Below are 21435 nucleotides of genomic sequence, written 5' to 3' on the forward strand. Positions count from 1 at the left end.
TCATCATTGAAAATTTGTTAGAATTAATAAAACATTACAATCATTCGTAATGTGGAAAGTGCAAATAGGTGCAAGGTGCATAAGGTAGGTCCAGGACCATCATTACAGAAAGAATTTTGTAAGGTGATTCATTGCTCATATGTTAAGAGAAAAATATGCATACCGGGTTTCTTACAAGACCAAATCAAGTATTAAGAACAATTATATACAATTATAAATAATTAAAATGCCAGAAGATAAAAACAATTTTATCCTACATTAGCATTCCAAGTTTCTTTCTAATTATGCAAACACCATGGAGATACCTGCTCAAGCCAAATGTTATTAGCTTACTGTTCGAAGATCTAAGTATACGCTCTGCCTCTTTGAATGATCGTGTGCCCAGGTTTTTACAAAGGGGTATAATCCTTTTCTTGCACAGTAATACATATGACGGGCAGAAAAAGAGGATATGAGCCTCATCTTCTTTCAGTTTTAGGTCACATGATTTACAATATGGGTCTTTGTTTGCCCCTCCCCACCGGCAAGTATTTGCGTTTATCTGTAAGACCCCATATCTAAATTGGAGGTAAACAGATTTGGCCAGGGGTGGCTCAATTTCGTCCATGAAATGTTCAAACGAGGGGTGATCCTTAAATTGCAGGAATTTATGCGTTAAAGTACCAGTAGCACGTTCGTATACATTAATGTTCACATAATTCCAGTAGGCAGATTTTACTTGGTTCTTACAGATGTTTGGCGAGGTAATTGACATTGCTGGTGTTTCCCAGAAGTGTGATAGACCTATTTTTATGAACCAATGGGATACATGTCTCAGCCACTTAATTGAGTTAAAAGAATCCAGCTCCCTAACTTCCAATAAACCTGCTCTATAGTCAGCAAGTTCCGGAGTAGATCATAATCTCACCCAATAAAGCAGTGGCCTCAACCAACATAAAAAATCTGTACGTTTTAGACTGATGTCTAAATAGACCGGCACTAGAGGTGTTCTTACTGGCAGTCTTAGTAGACGTCTAAAAAACATATTTTCATCAACATCGAATGATTTTTTTGAGTAAGGCCCCCAAATCTCAGCCCCATACAAGGCGGCAGATTGAGCTTTAGCTTTGAACACTTCAATCGCAGGGGTTATGGCTTTTGATGTGCTCCCACCATGAATCTTTAGAATGGGGAGGGAGTTCTGTTTTAGTGTTAACCTGCTTTTTACTAATTGGTTTGTCCAAGACATTCTGCTATCCAGCCTGATACCAAGATAATCAAAGGAATCTACATAGTCAAGTTTGGTATTATTTAGGGCCAGGTTTTTCTTAAATGATTTGGGGGGATTAATGGCCATATACTTAGTTTTAGATGAATTGATTTCTAACCCCTTTATCTCACAATAGCTGTTAAATTTATTTATTAGATTTTGCAAGCCTTTTGGTGTTTGGGATATTAGGATGGTGTTATCCGCAAACAACAATGCTGTAACTGCCTCATTACACAGTTTAGGTGAATCGTGGTTACATTGGGCTAGGTAGTGGGGAATATCGTTTACAAACAGGGAAAAGAGGGTTGGGGCCAGTACACACCCTTGTCTTACCCCCCTTTTCACTGGGATGGCTCGGGTAAGTTCACCATTTCTTCCCCACCTTACTTTAGCAAAGTTATCAGTATGGAGTTTTATAAGGTTACCAACAATTCATCCGGGACACCCATCTTCCTTAAACATTCCCATAGTAAGTGGCGGGGAACAAGATCGAACGCTGAGCGTAGGTCCATGAATGCAACATATATGCTACACTTCATCTTAATATATTTCCAGCATATACACATGAATCTATACACTTGATCCACAGTGCTTGTCTTGGATCTGAAACCTGCTTGGAATTTAGAGAGGATTTCAGATTCATCTATCCAATTTAAAAGCCGATTTAAAATATGTCTGGCAAAATTTTTTTGTAAAATATCGATTAAACTAATTGGTCTGTAATTGCCCGGGTTGTAGCGATCCCCTTTTTTAAAAATGGTTACTATTTCTGCCCCTTTCCACGTTTCAGGGATCGGGGTTCCCAGTAAGATTGAATTACACAAATAGTTTATATAGGGGCACCATACATCAATATTATGGGTGAATAAATCACCAGGTAATTTGTCCGGGCCTGGAGCCTTACCTGCCTTTATTGCTTTTATCGCACACAGAGTTTCTTTAATGCTGAATTGCACAGGATTAGTACGCTGGGTAGAAGAACCGGGATCATTATACTCAGCAGATGACCCTGCCCGGTCATACAAAACCACAAAGTGGTCAAACCAGACCTTTTCATCCAAAAAGAAGTCCCTATTGGAGCTGCCTGTTTTGTTGTTTTTAGCTATCAAATTCCAGAAGGTGCATTGGACGTGCCTCCTAGCGGCACTCAAGAGATCTTCCCAGATTACGTCGTCCCATTCCCTTTTTGCATTTTTCCTGCAGAAGTATAATGTCATGCTCCTCCATAAAGGAGCTCCAATTTCTATCACAGAGGTTTCTAGACAGCCCTGCGATGTTCCATGACATTATCTTTAGGTCTCGGTTAGGCTTACAAAGTTCTTGGTTGGCTGGGTAGCAGTTACTTGTAATCAAAGATTCTCCCTCATTAGGTAACTCCGTGGATTCCATTTCAGGCACCTGGTCCCGAAGTACTTTGTTAGACAATGATGATATGAAACGTGACCCTCAATGCTACCATCAACTATTGAATCTGGCCCTTGATGGTCAGCTGCTTTTCTTCTGGGCAATTTCCCTGCCTGCGTTGGCTTGGTCTTTTCGTTTCCAGCGGTCATTACCCCAGAACTTGTCTTCGATGTTTTACTTGATTCATGCTGGTCCACACTGAGGGTATGGGAAGACGATCCATTAGATTCATGGTCTTCATTCATTTGTCAATGACCCCACCATGACCAGTTATTGTCCGATCCCAAATTTATCGGGGGTATTCTTTCGATTGGAGTCGGGGGATCGAAAAAAGAATATTTATTGGCCATCAAGCCTGGCTGTTGTGGGACTCTGCTGTCTTGCTTCCATTGTATTGGGTAAAAATAACTAAGATCACAGGTCCCAATTCCTCAGGTGTTTCTTCGTGGCTGTTGGCTATATACAAGTTGAGCTACAGAGGGGTCTTTAAAGTTGACCAAGATGCAATCCCCTTCAATATCCTTTGGTCTTGTTCCCACCCAACTGACTCTTCGGACTTGAATAACTTGGCAATTGACAGCATAGGGTAGGGGTCTATTTTCCCTTAGCCAGTATAAGGTCTTATTTTTTAGTTCATCGTAAGACTCCCTTTTGTTGGGTTTCAATGGTGGAACCCCAGTGAGAACTACCACATATGGTTGGCACCCTGGCGGAAGATGTGCATTAGGGACCCTCTTAGGCACCTGAAGATCAGTGCTGCAGTCAGATGTTTGGACATTGGTGTTATTGTTGTTGACTGTAGGTCCCATTCCTTTAGTTGATTTTGTGGGTGCCAAAATTTCAGGAGTGGTAGTATTTGATAATTGTTTTGTTTTACGCGGAGCTGGCTTTGGGGGGACAGCCAGTTGCGATCTGTCATTGGTCGGTAAGTCTTTCGGGGGCTCCGTACTCAATCCTCCCAATACGGCATTAGTCCTGCTTGAATCTGCTACCCTATCGTTCCTGGGTGGGCGAGGTGGTTGCGCTAGTTTGGTGGTTATTGAGCTTTTCTCCATTCTTACAGTTTCTTGGCCCATCTTTGAATGAAGTTTAACTAGCGTTTTTAGGGCAAAAAAATTATCCAAGGATGTTTGTTCGAATTTGTCCAAGCGGTCTGATAGCCCTTTCAGTTTTTCTGTTACTGGCAACAATAAGGATGTCATGAGGGATTGAATCCGTTCCATCAGCAGTTCTGATGCTGGTAGTTCTTCAGAATTGTTAGCTGAATCGATGGCCACAGCGGTATCAACAGAACCATTTGGTTGATTGCGCTCCGGAGATTCACTGCGTTCTATCACATTATTCGTAGGGTCATTAACTACTGCTTTACAGTGAGCTCCCACATTCATGTAGTTTTTGCGAATTCTTTTTAAAGCCTTTAGTCTATAGGCTTTGCGTGGGGTGACTAATCTTTTACGTTTTACGGCAACTCTACCTGTCGTCTTAAGGGGTGATTGAAGAGTATGGTCTGTGGGGGCGTCGTGTATCGTTATTAGAGGAAAGGCCGGTGGTGCGGGCACTACAACATTTATAACGTTTCTGGTTCCAGCATTAGTTGATGTTTTGTTTAGAGGTGCCGGGTCAGGTGCAATTTCAAAAAAGTCACTATCCGGTCTTAAATCGATGACACATGGTTGCTTGTCGCTAGGGATATGGGGAGTGTTTGATTCAGCTAGAATGATGTTATTTGAAGGAGATTTGGCCTGCACAAGAGACCCCATAGAGGATCGCTTGTGTGCCAAGTATTCACGTGATAGTCTACGTTCTGCTAGAATGATCTCCTTCTCTACCACAGAAACTGCACGAGTAATAAAATTGTCCATGGTCCCCAGCGTAGAATTTCCCCCTCTCCGTGAGCATCTACCTGAACGGGTAGCCATTGGGGAATATGTAGACATATACAAATGCTTAACACAGTTAGATGTATTACTGTATTCCCTCTACACAGAGGTCCTCTAGCTTACCAGAAAATGTTAGGGGGATGGCCCGTCCCGGCCCCTGCTGGCCCCGGACGGCCACAGACGGCCCGCCCTTTGCCCGGGCTTCGCCCGGCGTCCCGCTTCCGTCCCGCAAGACGGGCTCTCGCTTGATGTTATAGGCGAGGCAGTGGTGGGCGGGGCACTCAGGGGGCGCTGACCAGATGTCACGTGGTTAAGCAGGGACTCCTGGGATAGTGAGTCCCTGCCGCACTACCCCTGCAGCCTCCTCAGATGGTCCTTCCTCACGGCAGCAGTCACGGCAAGCAGGCAGGGGCGGTCAGCGTTCTTGAGTTAGTGGGTCCACCCACAAAGCAAAGCGGCTCCCGCGCAGCGGGAGCGGCGAGCTGTTGAATCCGATTTCTGGCGGCAATCTCCCACAGCGTCACTGGGCTCAGCAGAAGGGACACTATATTATTGATACCCGGTCCTTTCTGGTTTCTGGGAGACTCGCTTATTTTTTAAGACCACTTATAATTGTACCACTTGCAACCCAGGTTCCAGTGACTATTTTGGGTATACCCCCTTTTCTGTACCACATTACATATATATTAAAGCATGCTTCCAGAAATTAGAACGGAAACAATACTGCCAAGGTAGGTAGTAAACACTGGATAAATTGATCATAAAATTCATCCAAAATTAATATGAATGCAAACACATAAGCCATACATTAAACTTTTATTTTATGCAAATTAATTCAAGAGATTATTCATCATATAAATGAGACATTTGAGTACTCATATTTCAAACATGAACCTATACAAAGACGGATCCAGCCCAATGCCCTCACTCATTTTCTCATACCAGTCCATTTTGTGTTCTAGCTGGTCTTCTTAAGGCTCAAGCAACTCATCCCAATACTCCTCCATTCCTATCCCCTCAAAATAAGGATGAGGAACCGACCTAGTAGTCCGTGCCAAAATCAGTGGCAAAAGGCGCCGGTCCGGGTTGTCGGGACTAAGGATGGAGCGGCGGCACCGGGAGTCTCGGTGCAGGGGCCGAGGTAGGTCGCAGGGGTAAAGCCGGAAATGGTCCAGATCCACATTTTTAGGACTCCCGGAGCGGCACCTGCACCTTCCTCTAGACCGTGGCACAGATTACCTGGACGTGCGACTCGAATGTCGGGCAGCAAGCGGCTTTAGGGAACACTCCCCTCAAAGCCTTCGGAGCCATGGCCTGACAGTCGGAGCACAAAGTCAAGTCATGGTCAAGCCATCAGACAAATTAAGTGTGAATCTGTCAGACATAGCAGGCGCTGCACAGTTTGAATCCAGAAGTTTTAGCCATCAAGAGAAAGCGTACACACACAAAAAATAAAACGACAAAACATTTTTTAAAAGCCTGCCAAAACGTGATAGAGGGTAGCACTCTTCATGGCGTGGAAAGACCAGAACTAACGTCAGCGCACCGAGGTGGTGCCTATATAGGTGTCATCACTTATAGGCATCACTTCCAGCGCAGATGATGCAGACTGTTACATAGAGCCGACCGCCACCTACTGACAAGCAAGGGTATTATGCAAGCAAAAGATTCTGGATGCAGCCTGACGCCCAAGATAGTCAAAGGTGAGGAATCTGCAGCTAGATGTTTATAAGATACATTCATAACTCTATACCTTTCTACAAAGTAGTAGCCATGTCATGGACATACGCCAACAGTGAACACCACCTGTAAGTGTGGGATTCAATCCCACTTGCTACGTGTGCTGCACCTCTGGCCAAGGAGAGGATTAAACAATGCTGTGAAATGTAACTATAGATTGTAATACCCAATATCGGAGTGTACAACATATTCAAGCAGACAGGGACGAACACCAACACAAGGAGTAAAACAAACATTGGCAAAGCAAATAGGTCTGGCTTTAAAGGAATGTTGAATGCTAATGTGAAGCATTACAAATCAATAGTAGGAGAATTAATATCCATTTGTGTGGAAGCACAGAACTGTAGAAGATCAGTGTAGGTTACTAGGTTAGGTGACAGTTGCACTGTCAAGACAGACCTAAACATCCACATAGGTGAATGACTGCCCTCCTCCCATCTGTGCTGCTGCCAGAGAAAGACAACCACTATAAACTAGTTACTTAAGACACTACAGCATTACCATGTCAGGTCTGCATCCCTGAAAGCTCAATCTCAGCCATCTGGATATATTAGATTATCACAGCAGCATGGAGGGCAAGTACTTTTTTGTGGAAGCACACAACTTCTGCTCAATCAAAACATGTATTACTGGCTTCCAACATGTGAGCAGAGGCGAAGACCCTCTAGTGATTCTCACATAATTGTCTGGTAACAGCTTTGTCAAGCCAGAGTATAAAAATGGCTCCCCAAGAAACTCAGAAAATGCCTTGTTTTTAAATCCAGCATACAAAAAAACAATAAAGAAACCTTTTTTAAATGACAAACAAATCATTTTTACGCCTTTGTGAGGAGTGCCAATAAAGTGCACAATATAAGCATTGCATTGATAGTACTGAAAAGTGGAGTGTGATATGCTTTAAACACCTGACAACCCTCACCTGCATTGGTGCTGCTGCCCACACTGTTGATTGTGGTTGGCACAGACATAGAAGAATGAAATGATAAGTGTCCATTTTCCCGGGGAGGCTTTTCCTGCCAGCTGTGTCCAGCCTCCCCAAGACTGGTGTCACTTTGCCATTCGTCAGAGCCTTGGCGGGGGTGATAAATTGAGTCCGGTCTACTCCTGCTCTGACTCATGTAATTGCTGGATAGTCGTTCATCCAGGTGGTTGAGCCAGAGTGCCAAGGAGTTGCGGTCTTCCAGAGTGGTCGCAGGGTGGATAAGGGCATAGGACAGCAGCTGCCGGCTTTCCTCTGTGAACAGGTTGCTCTCCATGGAGTACCCAAGCACCTTCTGCAGAAGTTTCATGTACTCCGACTTGGCTTCCGTGTTTCCAGGCTGAAGCAATGGAAGGTGAGACAGTAGCAGAGAGATCACCTTTTCCTTCGATTCTTGCTGCCATTGACTTATTAGTGCTGTGAAGAGAAGAAAGTTTAAAAATTAGATTAAATTTTAAAGCAGGTAGGTTTTGCAATATCAAACGTACACAGAGCTCTAAACATTTAGACACTGAGTAGGGAGAAAATACATTTTCAGCAAGAAAGAATGTAAAACCTGTTTTTGTTTGATAAAGTTTTATGTGAACTACCATGGATTGTAAATTAAAAGAAATATCTTCACAGTATACTCTATTTTTACAAAAAAAATTCCTCCCAGGATCAGACAATGATGCATCTGAGAAGCCTCTTTTGGTTTAGACTTGTACATTCCAGTACCAAGACATCAGCTTAGACCACAGACCCAGACGCCGCCGCCTGCAACCTCAGACAGTGGATAGACGACTGCGCCAACACCCTCGCCCACTCAAGAAACCCTCCAACAGCTACACCAGCAAGGAAGCCACCTGGTTCACCGACGAGCTCCAGGCCTCCAAATCCGCATGCCGAAAATTGGAGAAGAAATGGCTTCACAAACGTACACCGGACAACTACGTAACCCACAAAAAAGCCACCCGCAGACATCACCAACTCATCAGATTGGCCAAAAGATCTTACTTCAAAGACCGCCTGGATAACAACGCACGCGACAGCAAAGAGCTCTTGAAGTATCGTGAAGTAACTCCCCAATCCCAGCGCCAACGACATCCCGCCCTCACAAGAACTGTGCGACTCACTGGCTATCTCCTTTCACCGCAAAATCACGGACATCCACGACAACTTCAGCACCACCAACACTCAGACTACGCCTTACTATACCCCCCCCCCCTCCCCCTGCGAACCCCACCCACGCTACTCGTCTGACCTACTGGTCCAACATCAACGAGACTCGCAAGGTCATGAACTCCATCCACTCAGGATCACCATCAGACCCGAGCCCACACAACGTATTCAACAAAGAAGACACAACCATCGCACCCCAACTACTTTCTTACGGAAACTTCACTGTACCTAGAGTTAAACTCGCCAGGATGGGTGGCAGATCTTTCTCTCACCTCGGCCCCACACTGTGGAACTCTCTCCCCCTTGTCATCCGCAAAGAAACCTTCTACACACACTTCCGTAGAGCCCTTAAGACGTGGCTATTCAACCAATAATTCTGTCTATCTGTAGTACCTAGGTTACCAGTTCTCCGACCATCCAGTGCCGGGAAACCCTTTGTGGGTAGCTGTCGCGCTCTACAAGTTCAATAAGGAATATGCTACTTACCAGTATGCATCTGTTCTTGGCATAGAGGGCTGCAGAGTGGTACATTATTAATAGATCGCCATCTGGTGTTGGGCTCGGATGATTGCACTTTGTTTTTCTCTTGGAGAGTCTTTTGTATCTTGGTGACTCCTCCCTTGGTTGGTAGTGCGCATGGGCATCGGCTCCATCCTTAGATTGTTTTGCCATAGTAGGGTTAGATGGAGTAGTATAGTAGAATACAGATAAGAATGCCCATGTAAGTGTATCTAAATAAGATAATGTTGGAACAGACACAGGTTTCCGGGGAGGCTGGGAGGGCATGTACCACTCTGCAGCCCTCTATGCCAAGAACAGAAGCATACTGGTAAGTAGCATATTCCGTTCGAGGCATATGGGCTGCAGATGGTACATTATGAATAGACTATACAGCAGTTCTCTCCCTAGCGGTGGTCGCCCGTGTCTGTTGCAACTGTCTGAAACAAGGTTTTTAATACTGCTTGTCCCACTCTAGCTTGTTGTGTTGTGTGCACATCTACACAATAATGTTTTGTGAAGGTGTGCGGTGTAACCCAGGTAGCTGCTTTGCATATGTCATCTAGTGGAATGTTTCCCAAAAATGCCATAGATGCTCCTAGTTTACGTGTAGAGTGAGCTCTAGGAGGAACAGTTCATGTCCTCTTTGCCTTTAAGTAGCATATTTGAATGCATTTTACAATCCATCTGGCAATGCCCGCTTTGGAGATGGGATTGCCTTTATGTGTAGGAGAAAACGCAACAAATAGCTGTTTTGTCTTTCTGAAAGTTTGTGTTCTTTCTATATAGTACAATATGGCCCTTCTAACATCCAATGTATGTAGGGCTCTTTCTGCTACTGTTTGTGGTTTTGGAAAGAAAACCGGTAATTCCACTGACTGATTGATGTGGAATGCTGAAATTACCTTTGGTAAGAATTTTGGGTTTGTTCTAAGAACCACTTTATTTTGGTGTAACTGCATAAATGGTTCTTGAATCGTAAAAGCCTGCAGTTCACTTACTCTTCTAAGTGACGTGATAGCTATGAGGAAGGCCACCTTGCATGTGAGGAATTGTATTTCACACCTATGCATAGGTTCAAAGGGCGGCCCCATTAGTCTGGTAAGTACTATGTTGAGATTCCAGACTGGGGAAGGTGGTCTTCTTGGTGGAATGACTCTTTTGAGTCCTTCCATGAAAGCTTTAATTGCTGGTACTTTAAACAGTGAAAGATGTTGCCTGTTTTGTAGGTACGCCGCTATGGCTGCGAGATGAACTCTGATAGAGGTATATGCTAAGTTACATTGCTGCAAGTGTAGTAAATAGCAAATGATTTGTTTAGTGGATGCGTCCAGAGGGTTGATGTGCTTACTGTTACAGTGTATAGCAAACCTCTTCCATTTTGCTGCATAGCATGCTCTGGTGGTAGGACGTCTTGCTTGTTTAATGATTTCCATGCATTCTGGTGGTAAATCTAAATATCCAAACTCTATGACCTCAGGAGCCAGATCGCTAGGTTCAGTTGTTTGGGATCTGGATGCATTATTTCTCCATGGTTCTGTGTAAGATGCATGGGTAATAATTTTAGCTTTTGATGTGGTACTTGTGAGAGTTGTAGCAGCGTGGTGAACCACGGCTGTCTTGCCCACGTGGGTGCCACTAGTATCATTGTCATTGAGTGTTGCTGCAGTTTCCGAACCAGTAACGGAATTAGTGGTAGAGGAGGGAACGCGTAAGCAAATTTGTTGGACCAATTTATCCATAGTGCATTGCCCTGGGACCGTTGGTGTGGGTACCTGGATGCGAAGTTTTTGCATTTTGCGTTCTGATGATTGGCAAACAGATCTATCTCTGGTTGCCCCCATTTTTGGAAGAATGGCTGCAGTATTTGGTCGTGCAGCTCCCATTCGTGTACTTGTTCTGACTGTCTGCTTAGGATGTCTGCTATCTGATTTTGAACTCCTGGTAGGTGTTCCGCTAACAGGTAGATCTTTTGAGGAATGGCCCATCTCCATATGTCCTGTGCTAGTTTGGATAGTTGGAGAGAGTGTGTCCCCCCCTGTTTTTGAATATAATACATTGCAGTCATGTTGTCTGTTCTGATCAGGACTGCTTTGCCTGTTATTTGCATTTGGAAAGCTTTTAGTGCTAGAAATACTGCTAATAGTTCTAGGTAGTTGATGTGCAGTTTCTTTTGCTGCACACTCCACTTCCCCTGCACTGTGTATTTGTCCATATGCGCTCCCCATCCGGAGAGCGATGCGTCCGCTGTTATTATCACTTGTGGAATTGGCTCTAGGAACGACCGTCCCTTGGAAATGTTTTCTGTGTTCCACCACTTCAGAGAGCGATACGTCCGGTCGTTTACCAACACCAGATCTGTAATCTGACCTTGAGCCTGATTCCACTGTGTCGCTAGACACTCCTGTAGTGGGCGCATTTGTAGCCTGGCATGTGGTATTAGCAGTATGCAGGAGGACATCATGCCTAATAGTTGCATAAACACTCGTGCTGGTAGTGAGTGTTGTGGTTGAAATCTTTGTATTAACCCGACCATTGTCTGTATCCTGATTGGGTTGGGGTATGCTATTGCCTTTTCTGCGTCTATCGTAGCCCCCAGGTATTGCTGAATCTGGTTTGGTTGCAGGTGTGATTTCTTGTAGATCACCGTAAACCCTAGGTGGTGCAGCAATTGAATTGTCTTCTGTGTGTTGTGAAGACATTCCTCTTTTGACTTGGCCTTTATTAGCCAGTCGTCCAAGTATGGGAAGACATGTATTTGTTGTCTTCTTAGGTGTGCTGCCACCACAGCTAGGCATTTTGTGAACACTCTCGGTGCTGTTGTGACACCGAACGGAAGGACTTTGAACTGATAGTGTTGTCCTTCTAAAACAAACCTTAGGTATTTTCTGTGGGCTTTGTGAATTGGGATATGAAAGTAAGCGTCTTTTAGATCGAGTGTAGAAAGAAAGTCCCCTTTCTTCAGTAAAGGGAGTACTTGTTGGAGCGTGACCATGTGGAAATGCTCCGAATTTATGTAAGCATTGAGAGGTCTGAGGTCTAATATTGGTCTTAGGGACCCGTCTTTTTTGGGGATTAGGAAGTATAGCGAGTATACTCCTGTTCCCTGTTGATCTTTTGGGACCTTCTCTATTGCATGCTTTTGTAGAAGTGCTAGTACTTCTTCTCTTAATAATGTCAGATGATCTTGACTCATTGGACGCTGTTTGGGGGGGATGTTTGGTGGGGTAGCTGTGAGTTCCAGGCAATAACCATGTTGGATAATTTGTCTCACCCACTTGTCTGATGTGATGTTTTCCCAGACAGGTAGGAACTGTGCTAGACGTCCCCCGACCGGTGTTATGTGGTCTGAGGGGAGTTCTATGAAGTCACTGTTTTGGGGTTGAGGCGTTGCGGTTGTTATTATTTCCGCGGCCTCTACCCTTGTAGTTGTTACCTCTGTAACTTCCTCTTGAATTACCTCTGGGTGATGTTGGTGTGAAAGAGGTGGATTGCTGATTTGTTCCTGTATTCTTTGAGCCCCCTCTATAGGTGGATCTACGAAAGAAACCTCTTTGTGTTGGCTGTTGCAATGCTCCCATTGACTTAGCCGTTTCTGTATCTTTTTTCATTTTCTCTAAGGTCTCATCTGTGCTTGAACCAAACAGTGTTTTTTGATCAAATGGTTTGTTCAGTAGTGCCGTTTGTACTTCCTGTTTGAATCCTGAGATTCTAAGCCATGCATGTCTCCTCAACATTACACTGGTGTTTATGGATCTTGCTGCAGTGTCTGCTGCGTCTAGGGCGCACTTAATGGAAGTATTAGTTATTATTTTACCTTCCTGTATTAACTGATCTGCCTTTTTCTGATGTTCTTTGGGGAGATGTGTGATGAGTTTTTCTAATTCATCATAATGTGCCCTGTCATAACTTGCGAGTAGTGCTTGTGTATTGGCTATACGCCAGCTATTTGCCGCCTGTGATGCTACTCGCTTGCCTGATGCATCTATTAATTTTGACTCTTTATCAGGTGGAGGGGCCTCTCCTGTAGATAATGAGTTTGCTCTTTTACGAGCGTTTGAGACCACCAGCGAGTCCAGGGGTACATGCCCTTTAATAAAGATTGGATCCTTGGGAGCCGCCTTATATTTTTTATCAATTCTTGGGTTTAACACCCTAGCCCTCACTGGGTCTTTGAATATTTCTTCTGTGTGACTGAGAAGACCCTTCAACATAGGAAGAGTACCTGATGTTCTTTGTGCATTAGGTAGCGTCTCTAACAGGAAATCCTCTATTTGGGGTTCTGTATGTATATCTACCTTATGATATTTTGCTGCCCTATTAATGAGCTGCGCAAACCCTGTGTTATCATCAGGTGGTGAAGGCTTTGAGGGATATAACTCTGGGTCGTTGTCTTCATCTGACCCTACGTCATAATTTTCCCATGGGTCATCCTCATCTGGGATGGTTTCGTCATCCCCTTGAGGTTCTCCCTCCCCTAGATCACTGTCTACCTCAGACTGAGGTGTAGATGGTCTTGGTGTGGAAGGTGTAGGAATATTTGGCATAGTGTGAGGAATAGGAGAAGAGGGTGTGACTTTATGTCTAGGAGAAGTAGGAGGAGTTGTATTTGTCCCCAGTGTTCTCTTTTTTGAATGGAGAGATTTATCTTCTGTCTGTTCATTCTTTCTCTTCTTCGTCACTACTTTGCCAGTTTGCGGATCGATAAACAAGATCTTTTGTTTGGGATCTGTCTGTTGCTCCTGAATCGGCACCGAAGGCCCTGGTTCCGAAAGGTGCTTATGTTTTCGATCGTCAGTGTTCGGTGCTTTCTGCACCGAGTGTCTACTCGATTCCGACTTCCTGGGTATCGAGTGAATCTTGGACGACGAACCATGTTTATGTTTCGACATGGAATGTTTCGATACCGAGCTTTCCCTTGTATGTAGCCTCGGTGTCGAAGTCGATGTCGCCCTTTTCTCGGATCCGACATGGTGGGAGTCCGGGTGTTTCGGTTTCATTTTCGGTTTCGTTGCCGGGCCCGAGGGCGGGGCGTCGGAAACTTTTTTCTGCGGTTTGACCGGGCTCGAAGGCGGGGTCGTTACCGCACGGGGTCGGTTTTTCGGTAAGGGGACGTCGTCACTCACGGTTTGTTGCTCGTTGAGTTCTTCAACCTCCGACTGGTCCCCTTCCGACCCCGACTGATCCTCTTCTTCTTCCATTTGCTCGTCTCCGAACAGCTCCGGGATCGCCTCCGACTGCATTCTTGAAACCTCGTGTCTTCGAGCTCGACGATTTCTAATCGTTAGCTTGGAGGAGAATGCTGCGCAGGCTTCGCAGTCCCTGGATTCGTGTTCAGGCGATAGACAGAGGTTGCACACCTCGTGTAGGTCCTTGTGTGGGAACTTAGCACCACACGTTGGATATTTCTTGAATGGAGTCCTTTCCATGGACTCCGGGCTTGACTGCTTCAAGAAAGGTCTCCTGTTCGTCGACGTTGGTCTAAGTTTTTTCTTCGATTTTGAATTTGCAACGCGTCGGAATGGAAATGAAACGCGTTCGATAACAATACAATCGAATTGGAAAGGGAATACGCGCCGATAAATCACTTTTCTCTGAAGTTGATCTGGAGCGTCTCGATCCTCATCCGAACCCGATGGCGGAAAAAAACAATCTAAGGATGGAGCCGATGCCCATGCGCACTACCAACCAAGGGAGGAGTCACCAAGATACAAAAGACTCTCCAAGAGAAAAACAAAGTGCAATCATCCGAGCCCAACACCAGATGGCGATCTATTCATAATGTACCATCTGCAGCCCATATGCCTCGAACATAAATAAATAAAACTACGGAAGGTTATCAACATCCGCTTCGAGACCGCTACATTCCCGGAAAGCTGGAAGCACGCCGAGATCAATGCCCTCCTCAAGAAGCCCAAGGCGGACCCCAAGGACCTCAAGGATTTTTGGCCCATCTCCCTGCTCCCGTTCCCGGCAACGGTCATCGAGAAAATAGTCAACGCACAGCTGACCCGCCACCTCGAAGACAACAACATCCTAGACCCGTCCCAGTCCGGTTTCAGACAAAACCACAGCACCGAGACAGCCCTCATCGCCGCCACAGACGACATCCGGTGCCAACTAGACAACGGCGAAACATCAGCACTCATCCTTCTGGACCGGTCAGCAGCCTTCGACAGGGTCTGCCATGTAAAAACACGCCTCCAAGAAGCTGGAATACAAGAGAAGGCCCTCGCCTGGACCACGTCCTTCCTCTCCGGCAGATCCCAGAGCGTCCGCCTCCCGCCCTTCCACTCCGAAGCCACCAACATCATTTGCGGCGTCCCCCAGGGCTCATCCCTCAGCCCAACCCTGTTAAACGTCTACATGGCCCCCCTCGCACAAGTGGCCCGCCGGCACAACATCAGCATCATCTCCTACGCCGATGACACCCAGCTCATCCTCTACCTTGCCAAGGACCCGCCAAAATCAACCTCCACGAGGGAATGAAAGCCATCGCTGACTGGATGAAGAGAAGCCGCCTGAAGCTGAACACGGACAAGACTGAGGGCCTCATCCTCGGACCCACCCCCTCAGCCTGGGACGACTCCTGGTGGCCGACCACGCTGGGAGCAGCACAGACACCCACCGACCACGCACGCAACTTCGGATTCGTCCTCGACTCCTCCCTCTCCATGTCAAAACAGGTCAGTGCTGTATCCTCCTCCTGCTACAACACCCTCCCCATGCTCCACAGGATCTACAAGTGGATCCCGACCAACACAAGAAAAACTGTGACACAGGCCCTCGTCACCAGCAGACTGGACTATGGCAACGCACTCTACGCAGCAATCCCAGCCAAGCACCTGCGTCGACTACAACGCATCCAAAACGCCTCCGCCCGACTGATTGTGAACATCCCCCGTCGCAGCCACATCACCCACCACCTGAGAGACCTACACTGGCTCCCCTAAGACAAGAGGATCACCTTCAAGCTCCTCACCCACGCACACAAAGCACTCCACGCCACCGGACCAGCCTACCTGAACAGCAGACTCACCTTCTACACCCCCACCCCCACCCGCCAGCTCCGCTCCGCCAGCCTTGCCATCGCTGCTAGAGGAGTGATAGCGTCCACATCTTTTGCCTTGGGTTTATAGTTAGACGACATCTGGAGAGCGGCTGACTGTTTATTGTAATCGAATTTCAAGACCTTTTATTATGCTTTAGATAGGTTTTAAATGCTTGGAATTTAGTAATGTCAAACATAATAAAGTGGAGTGGGTGTTGTATAGCGTTTTAGGATCCAAGCGAAATTTTCAGATTCATGCCCTTATATAGATACAATTCAAATTGCCCTTATATAGGCATAGAAATCATAACCATATTTAGGCATAACCCATGCAGTTCAAATACAGGCATGGCTACTTCCACTCGTTTGAAAAAGCCACAACGATTTCTTGGAAAACTCGGCTTCAGAAGTCAATGACATCCCCTTGCTTGAATATTGATTTGTCCTAGAAATCATGGAGTATTCAAAGAACTACCATTCCCTTGGGGTTCTTTGGTGATGTTATTATGTCCGACTTTACGTCAAACTAGGCACCTTCAAGGTATAAATATGCCTACACTTGCCCTAGCAAACACACAGTGGTTTGAAGCAGCTCGACTATCTACTTGCCCGACGCAGCTCGCTACAGCAAGTGCCGAAGTAAGCCGACCCTCCAGCTGACGCACTGATCGAGAAGCTGTCCTTTCTCTCGCCGAGAATCCAGTTCCAGTGTTTCCAAGCTCTCCTAGCGGGGTGTTGGGAAATCGAGTCCCAAGACAGAGATACCAGACCTCCTTCATTCTAAAACTAGGGTACGGAGCTGATTAGACCCTAAGAGAAATCTGGGATAGATTCTTGGCAAAGAAACTAAACCTATGCTACACCAAACTTACTTCTTCCCTAGCACTAGACTTAGGTTAGGTTCATTGGGGTAGGTGTATTTTAGAAGCACCACTTGAGTACGTTTAGCTTTGTTATTTATGTATGTATTTTATGGCTTAGAAACCATACCATGCTTTTACAGTATTATTTTATAATACTCTTCTTGCTGTACGCATTATACTTTACAGCCAGTATTACGATTGTAGCAGTTCATTTCTTTTGCATGAGAAAGAAGACTGTTCAATAAATCCTTTTATTGAAAACGCCCGTCTCTCTATTTCTCTGCACCTCTGATGAAAGGAAGCATGCTCGATTGACTGAGTAAAATATCTATCTATTGTTTCCATGACTCTGAAGAGAAGTTTATTCTTGGGGAAACAAAGTTGTCATGTTCATGCGATTGTCAGAAACTAATCCCTTCTTGTGAACTCGAGAAAGTTTCTAGTGACCTCGGAGCTAGCTGGCACTCACAATTAAGTCTAATATATTCAATAGAGACCTAGTCGACCTCAGTCCTACGTCAAATCTATAGGATACATTATTCCAATACGCAGAGCCTATTGGGAATATAGCAACTACACTACAAGTGTTCTTAATTTGCTATATACGCTTATTGTATTTCTCTCCCGTCTGGTTCATTAGTTCAGTAACTAGCATTCCATAATGGCATAATGGCATAAGAAGGGGGAAAAATAAACTACAATGTCAAAAGTCATTTTTCTGTCATACTTTTTCAAAACAATTACTTTTTAAAACTCAGCAGGAGTCCATCAGTCTCAAGGTCCGTCCCACACAGTTCTTTAGGTCACCGCTAGAAACAGCTAAAGCTATTGGTTAACAAGACGTACTGTTTTAAACGCATGAACAGCTAAAGCTATCTGTTAACAAGACCTACTGTTTCCAATGCATAAAATACTTAGACTGCTGTGGGTTAGCCACCTGCTCATGATTGTGTAGTTTTATTGTCTATCTCAGTTGTTTGCTTCTAACTAGACTGCTTTTTTCCCCTCTTCTAATATCTGTCCTACCCAGAAACACTGCAAACTTCAAAGGGCTATTTTAGGTTTAACCTTTTATGGGAACGCATGTGGGTTTTTGCGCTCTCCTACTCTATTTCCTTGCTCCCCAATGCTTCCTGGGCTGTTCCATGTGGTCATTTATTTTTGCTTATTTTAAAGTCTCTGCATCTGCAAACTGCTGTTGGGCAACTCACTGCATTCGTTTGTGCTCTGCAAACATTTTTTTAAACTTTAATATTTGAATTTACCATTCTAACATTGAAATATGTCATGCTAAATCTGGAAATTAAGAATATCCACCTGCTTCTTAAAGCAGTCATAACAAATGTTTAAACATGATTCAATACGTACGTGTAATGACAGTGTGCATCAAAATGCAGGCTTGTACAACTGCGCCCATCATGGAATAGGTTTTCTTTACTTGATAGCCCAATGCAAGATTGCAAGCCATGCGTGCATATAAATATTTATGCATGGCACCCACACGATTAGGAAAGCAAGCACTGGCATAGCCAATAGGTCTCTCCTTTGGACCTTTTTAAGTATTTAGTCATGCAACACATTAGAGGTTCCGGCAGAGCCAGTGTCAGCGCAGGGTGATTTGTGGTGCACTACCACAGGCAGTCACTAGACGTTCCTGGATAGAAATATACAGCGCCTGGTGCACTATGTTGAACTACCACAGGCATTTGCTATACATATACAGGTATTAAAAATTCCCCTTGGCCTGCCAAGACTGACTGCCAGCTGTGGAGAAGAAAGGCTGCAGTAGGGAGGTAACGGGTGCGGATAGAGTCCAAGGGAGCAGTCAGCAGCTAGCTCTCCATTTATCTCCTGGCCAGCCTGGTCCATGCGCCCAGAAAAGGAGGTGGACAACACAGGCAACGTGAGGGGGGTGGGAGCAGGGATTTTACCACATGAACAGCATGGGGAAACACGGACACATAGCATGCACCGGGACGTACAACGTGAAACAGAGTGCATCACTGACTTGGACCACCTTAACAGCTACAAAATATATTGTCTAAGTAGAGATCAGTGTATTATTTCTAAAGTAGAGTATACAAACAGGGTCAAATGTAAATCTCTTATTTTTAATTACTGTCAGAGCTGAGCAGATGCAGGACCCCCGCCACTTAAAGTCCTACTGTTAACCCCTTCGAGGCTGATGACGAGCTGGGCTCGTCATGGTGTAGCCTCCTCACACACTGATGACGAGCCCAGCTCGTCATGTAAAGTGCGTTTTTGAAAAAGTCAGCATACGAGCAGAATAAGGGCAGCGCGCATGTGGTTAAAGTGAATGGGTAAAAAAGATTCTTTGGAGGATGATGCATGTATACAAAGAGGATAATCTATTCAAAGCCCCCAGGCATGCTGCGTATAGGGGTATTTCATTGCAACACTGGCCAAATGAGTGATATGACAGGTATGGTGTTCTTATTCTGGAAAGGAACATTAAGCATGTGCTTTGCTTATCAACAATTTTGATTTAGGAATAGCTCACAATTTCTAAGTCAAAGTTTGGTTTAAGCTTTCACTCGCTTAAAACGTATGCCATTAAAATGTACGTTAGGAGATACTGAAAAGTATTTGCTCATGAATGGCGCACTTGTAAGCGACACAAAAGAAGTTACACTCCACCGCCGGTTGCACAGCTTTTAACATGATTGTTATTCACTACACCAACAATTTTGTCCACTTTTCAACTATTTTATTTGTGTTTCATATAATCCAATGAATTTTTGACCAATAATTCATTCCATGTTTCAACTTTTTACACGTGCGACCTTAATGTATTCAATAATTTCTCGTGCGCAGATATGCCGATCCGGGTCTTTATCTAGCGCATGATGAATCCATTAAACATCCAGATCTTAATTTTACCCAATGCATTTCGGGCTCATAATAGCCACTCTTCAGGGGTTTGCCTATAAATTTAAAATAATGACATTAGTTTAATATATTCAGACCTCTGTGGAACAATCATACTGATGTTTCTAACCATTTAGGTCTCCATTTGAATAATCAACGTTTTCCCTCCATATGCGCTGAAAACGCGCCAAAAAAATGTACCTGGATCAACCTTCCCCAACCCCCGGTCCACTCTCATATTCAACTTCATTACCCATCTCCGAATTCTATTACAGGACCGGAGGCTTCAGATTATGCTTCTCAAACTTTACTGCATCAACACAGCAGCCAATGAAAACATATTATTTTCTCAAATAAACAATAAATTACTACATTTCCCATGAACACCATGTTTATTATTATTATTATTATTATATTTCTTATATAGCGCCAGAATCGACCCCCGAAGGGGTATCTCCGCGCTTGCCTTGGGAACCCGTCCTGGTTTTTCCCTGTGAGATAGCCCCTACAGGGCATCCCCAAGGTGAAAGCCAGGCATCCCGCCGCAGGGGGCCGTTGTGGAGATTAAGCAAGCTTAATGCCCAGAGTTGCAGAGTGTGAACCCATGATTAGGTCAGGCACCGAAGCGAGAATTAGAGTCCATGGACATTTGAGCTCAAGACCCTGCCGCGTCGGGAATTGAAACCTGGTCCTGGGTCTGACCTCTGCTTCAGGGTCTGCCTGCTCTAACCAGTGAGCCACACTTCTCCACATAGCATAACAAAACCTAGCATAGCACAACCTAGCATAACAAAACAAGAAATAGCATAGCAAAACACAAGCATAGCATAGCAAAACACAACAAAACATAGCAAAACAAAACAAAGCATAGCAAAACAAAACATAGCATAACAAAACAAAGCATAGCAAAACAAAACATAGCATAACAATACACAACAAAACATAAGATAAAACATAACAAAACATTGCATAACAAAACATAGCAAAACACAAAGCATAGTATAACAAAACCGCATACATAACAAAACATAGCATAACAAAGCATACCATAACATACCTTAGCATAACAAAACACAACAAAACATAGCATAACAAAACAAAACATAGCATAACAAAACAAAACAAAACATAGCATAACAAAACAAAACAAAACATAGCATAACAAAACAAAACAAAACATAGCATAACAAAACAAAACATAGCATAACAAAACAAAACAAAACATAGCATAACAAAACAAAACATAGCATAACAAAACACAACAAAACATAGGCACGCCCCCACAGTCCATAAGAACCCCTTGCGTGCACATCACTTCCTCTTTCTTTGCTGCTCAAGCCAGAGTTAAGTGCACCTCCCCTTGGGTCCCCTCACTCTGCTTGTGTTTGGGTTCTTCCCTGTGGGGTTAATATTGCTTATTGTCCCGTTTAAGGGCATTTGATTGCTTGGGGCGAGTCGCTCCATATAGTGTGTTTTTATGCTGTATTTACTGTACTTGCTTAAATGATTATGTGTTTGCTCTTACGCGCTATTGGTGAGTCCAGCGAGCGCTACAGCACTTAGCTCTTTTGTTGTTGTGAACCACGTTCTTCTGCCACCGATCTGGTTCTGCCCGCTTGACCTTGCGCTTCAGGAGCGCTGATTACTACGGTCCTTGGCCGGCAGGGGGGCCGCCGCGCTGTTCACAGAGCCCGGTACCGGCAGCCTAGAGGCGCGCAGAG

At 44.7% G+C, this 21435-nt stretch overlaps 1 protein-coding gene across 4 annotated transcripts in view; it reads right to left on the minus strand.

The window, feature by feature from the left end:
- SAMD4B (sterile alpha motif domain containing 4B) overlaps positions 1-21435 on the minus strand; it is a 1107967-nt gene that overhangs the window by 919716 nt on the left and 166816 nt on the right. For all 4 annotated transcript variants that reach the window (XM_086938873.1, XM_086938871.1, XM_086938870.1 and 1 more), the window contains exon 3: positions 7193-7669. In XM_086938873.1, the coding sequence (XP_086794999.1) occupies positions 7193-7669 (477 nt within the window). The remainder of the gene's footprint in view (positions 1-7192; positions 7670-21435) is intronic.

The sequence above is a fragment of the Lissotriton vulgaris genome, chromosome 9 (assembly GCF_964263255.1).
Source record: "Lissotriton vulgaris chromosome 9, aLisVul1.2, whole genome shotgun sequence".
NCBI lineage: Eukaryota > Metazoa > Chordata > Amphibia > Caudata > Salamandridae > Lissotriton > Lissotriton vulgaris.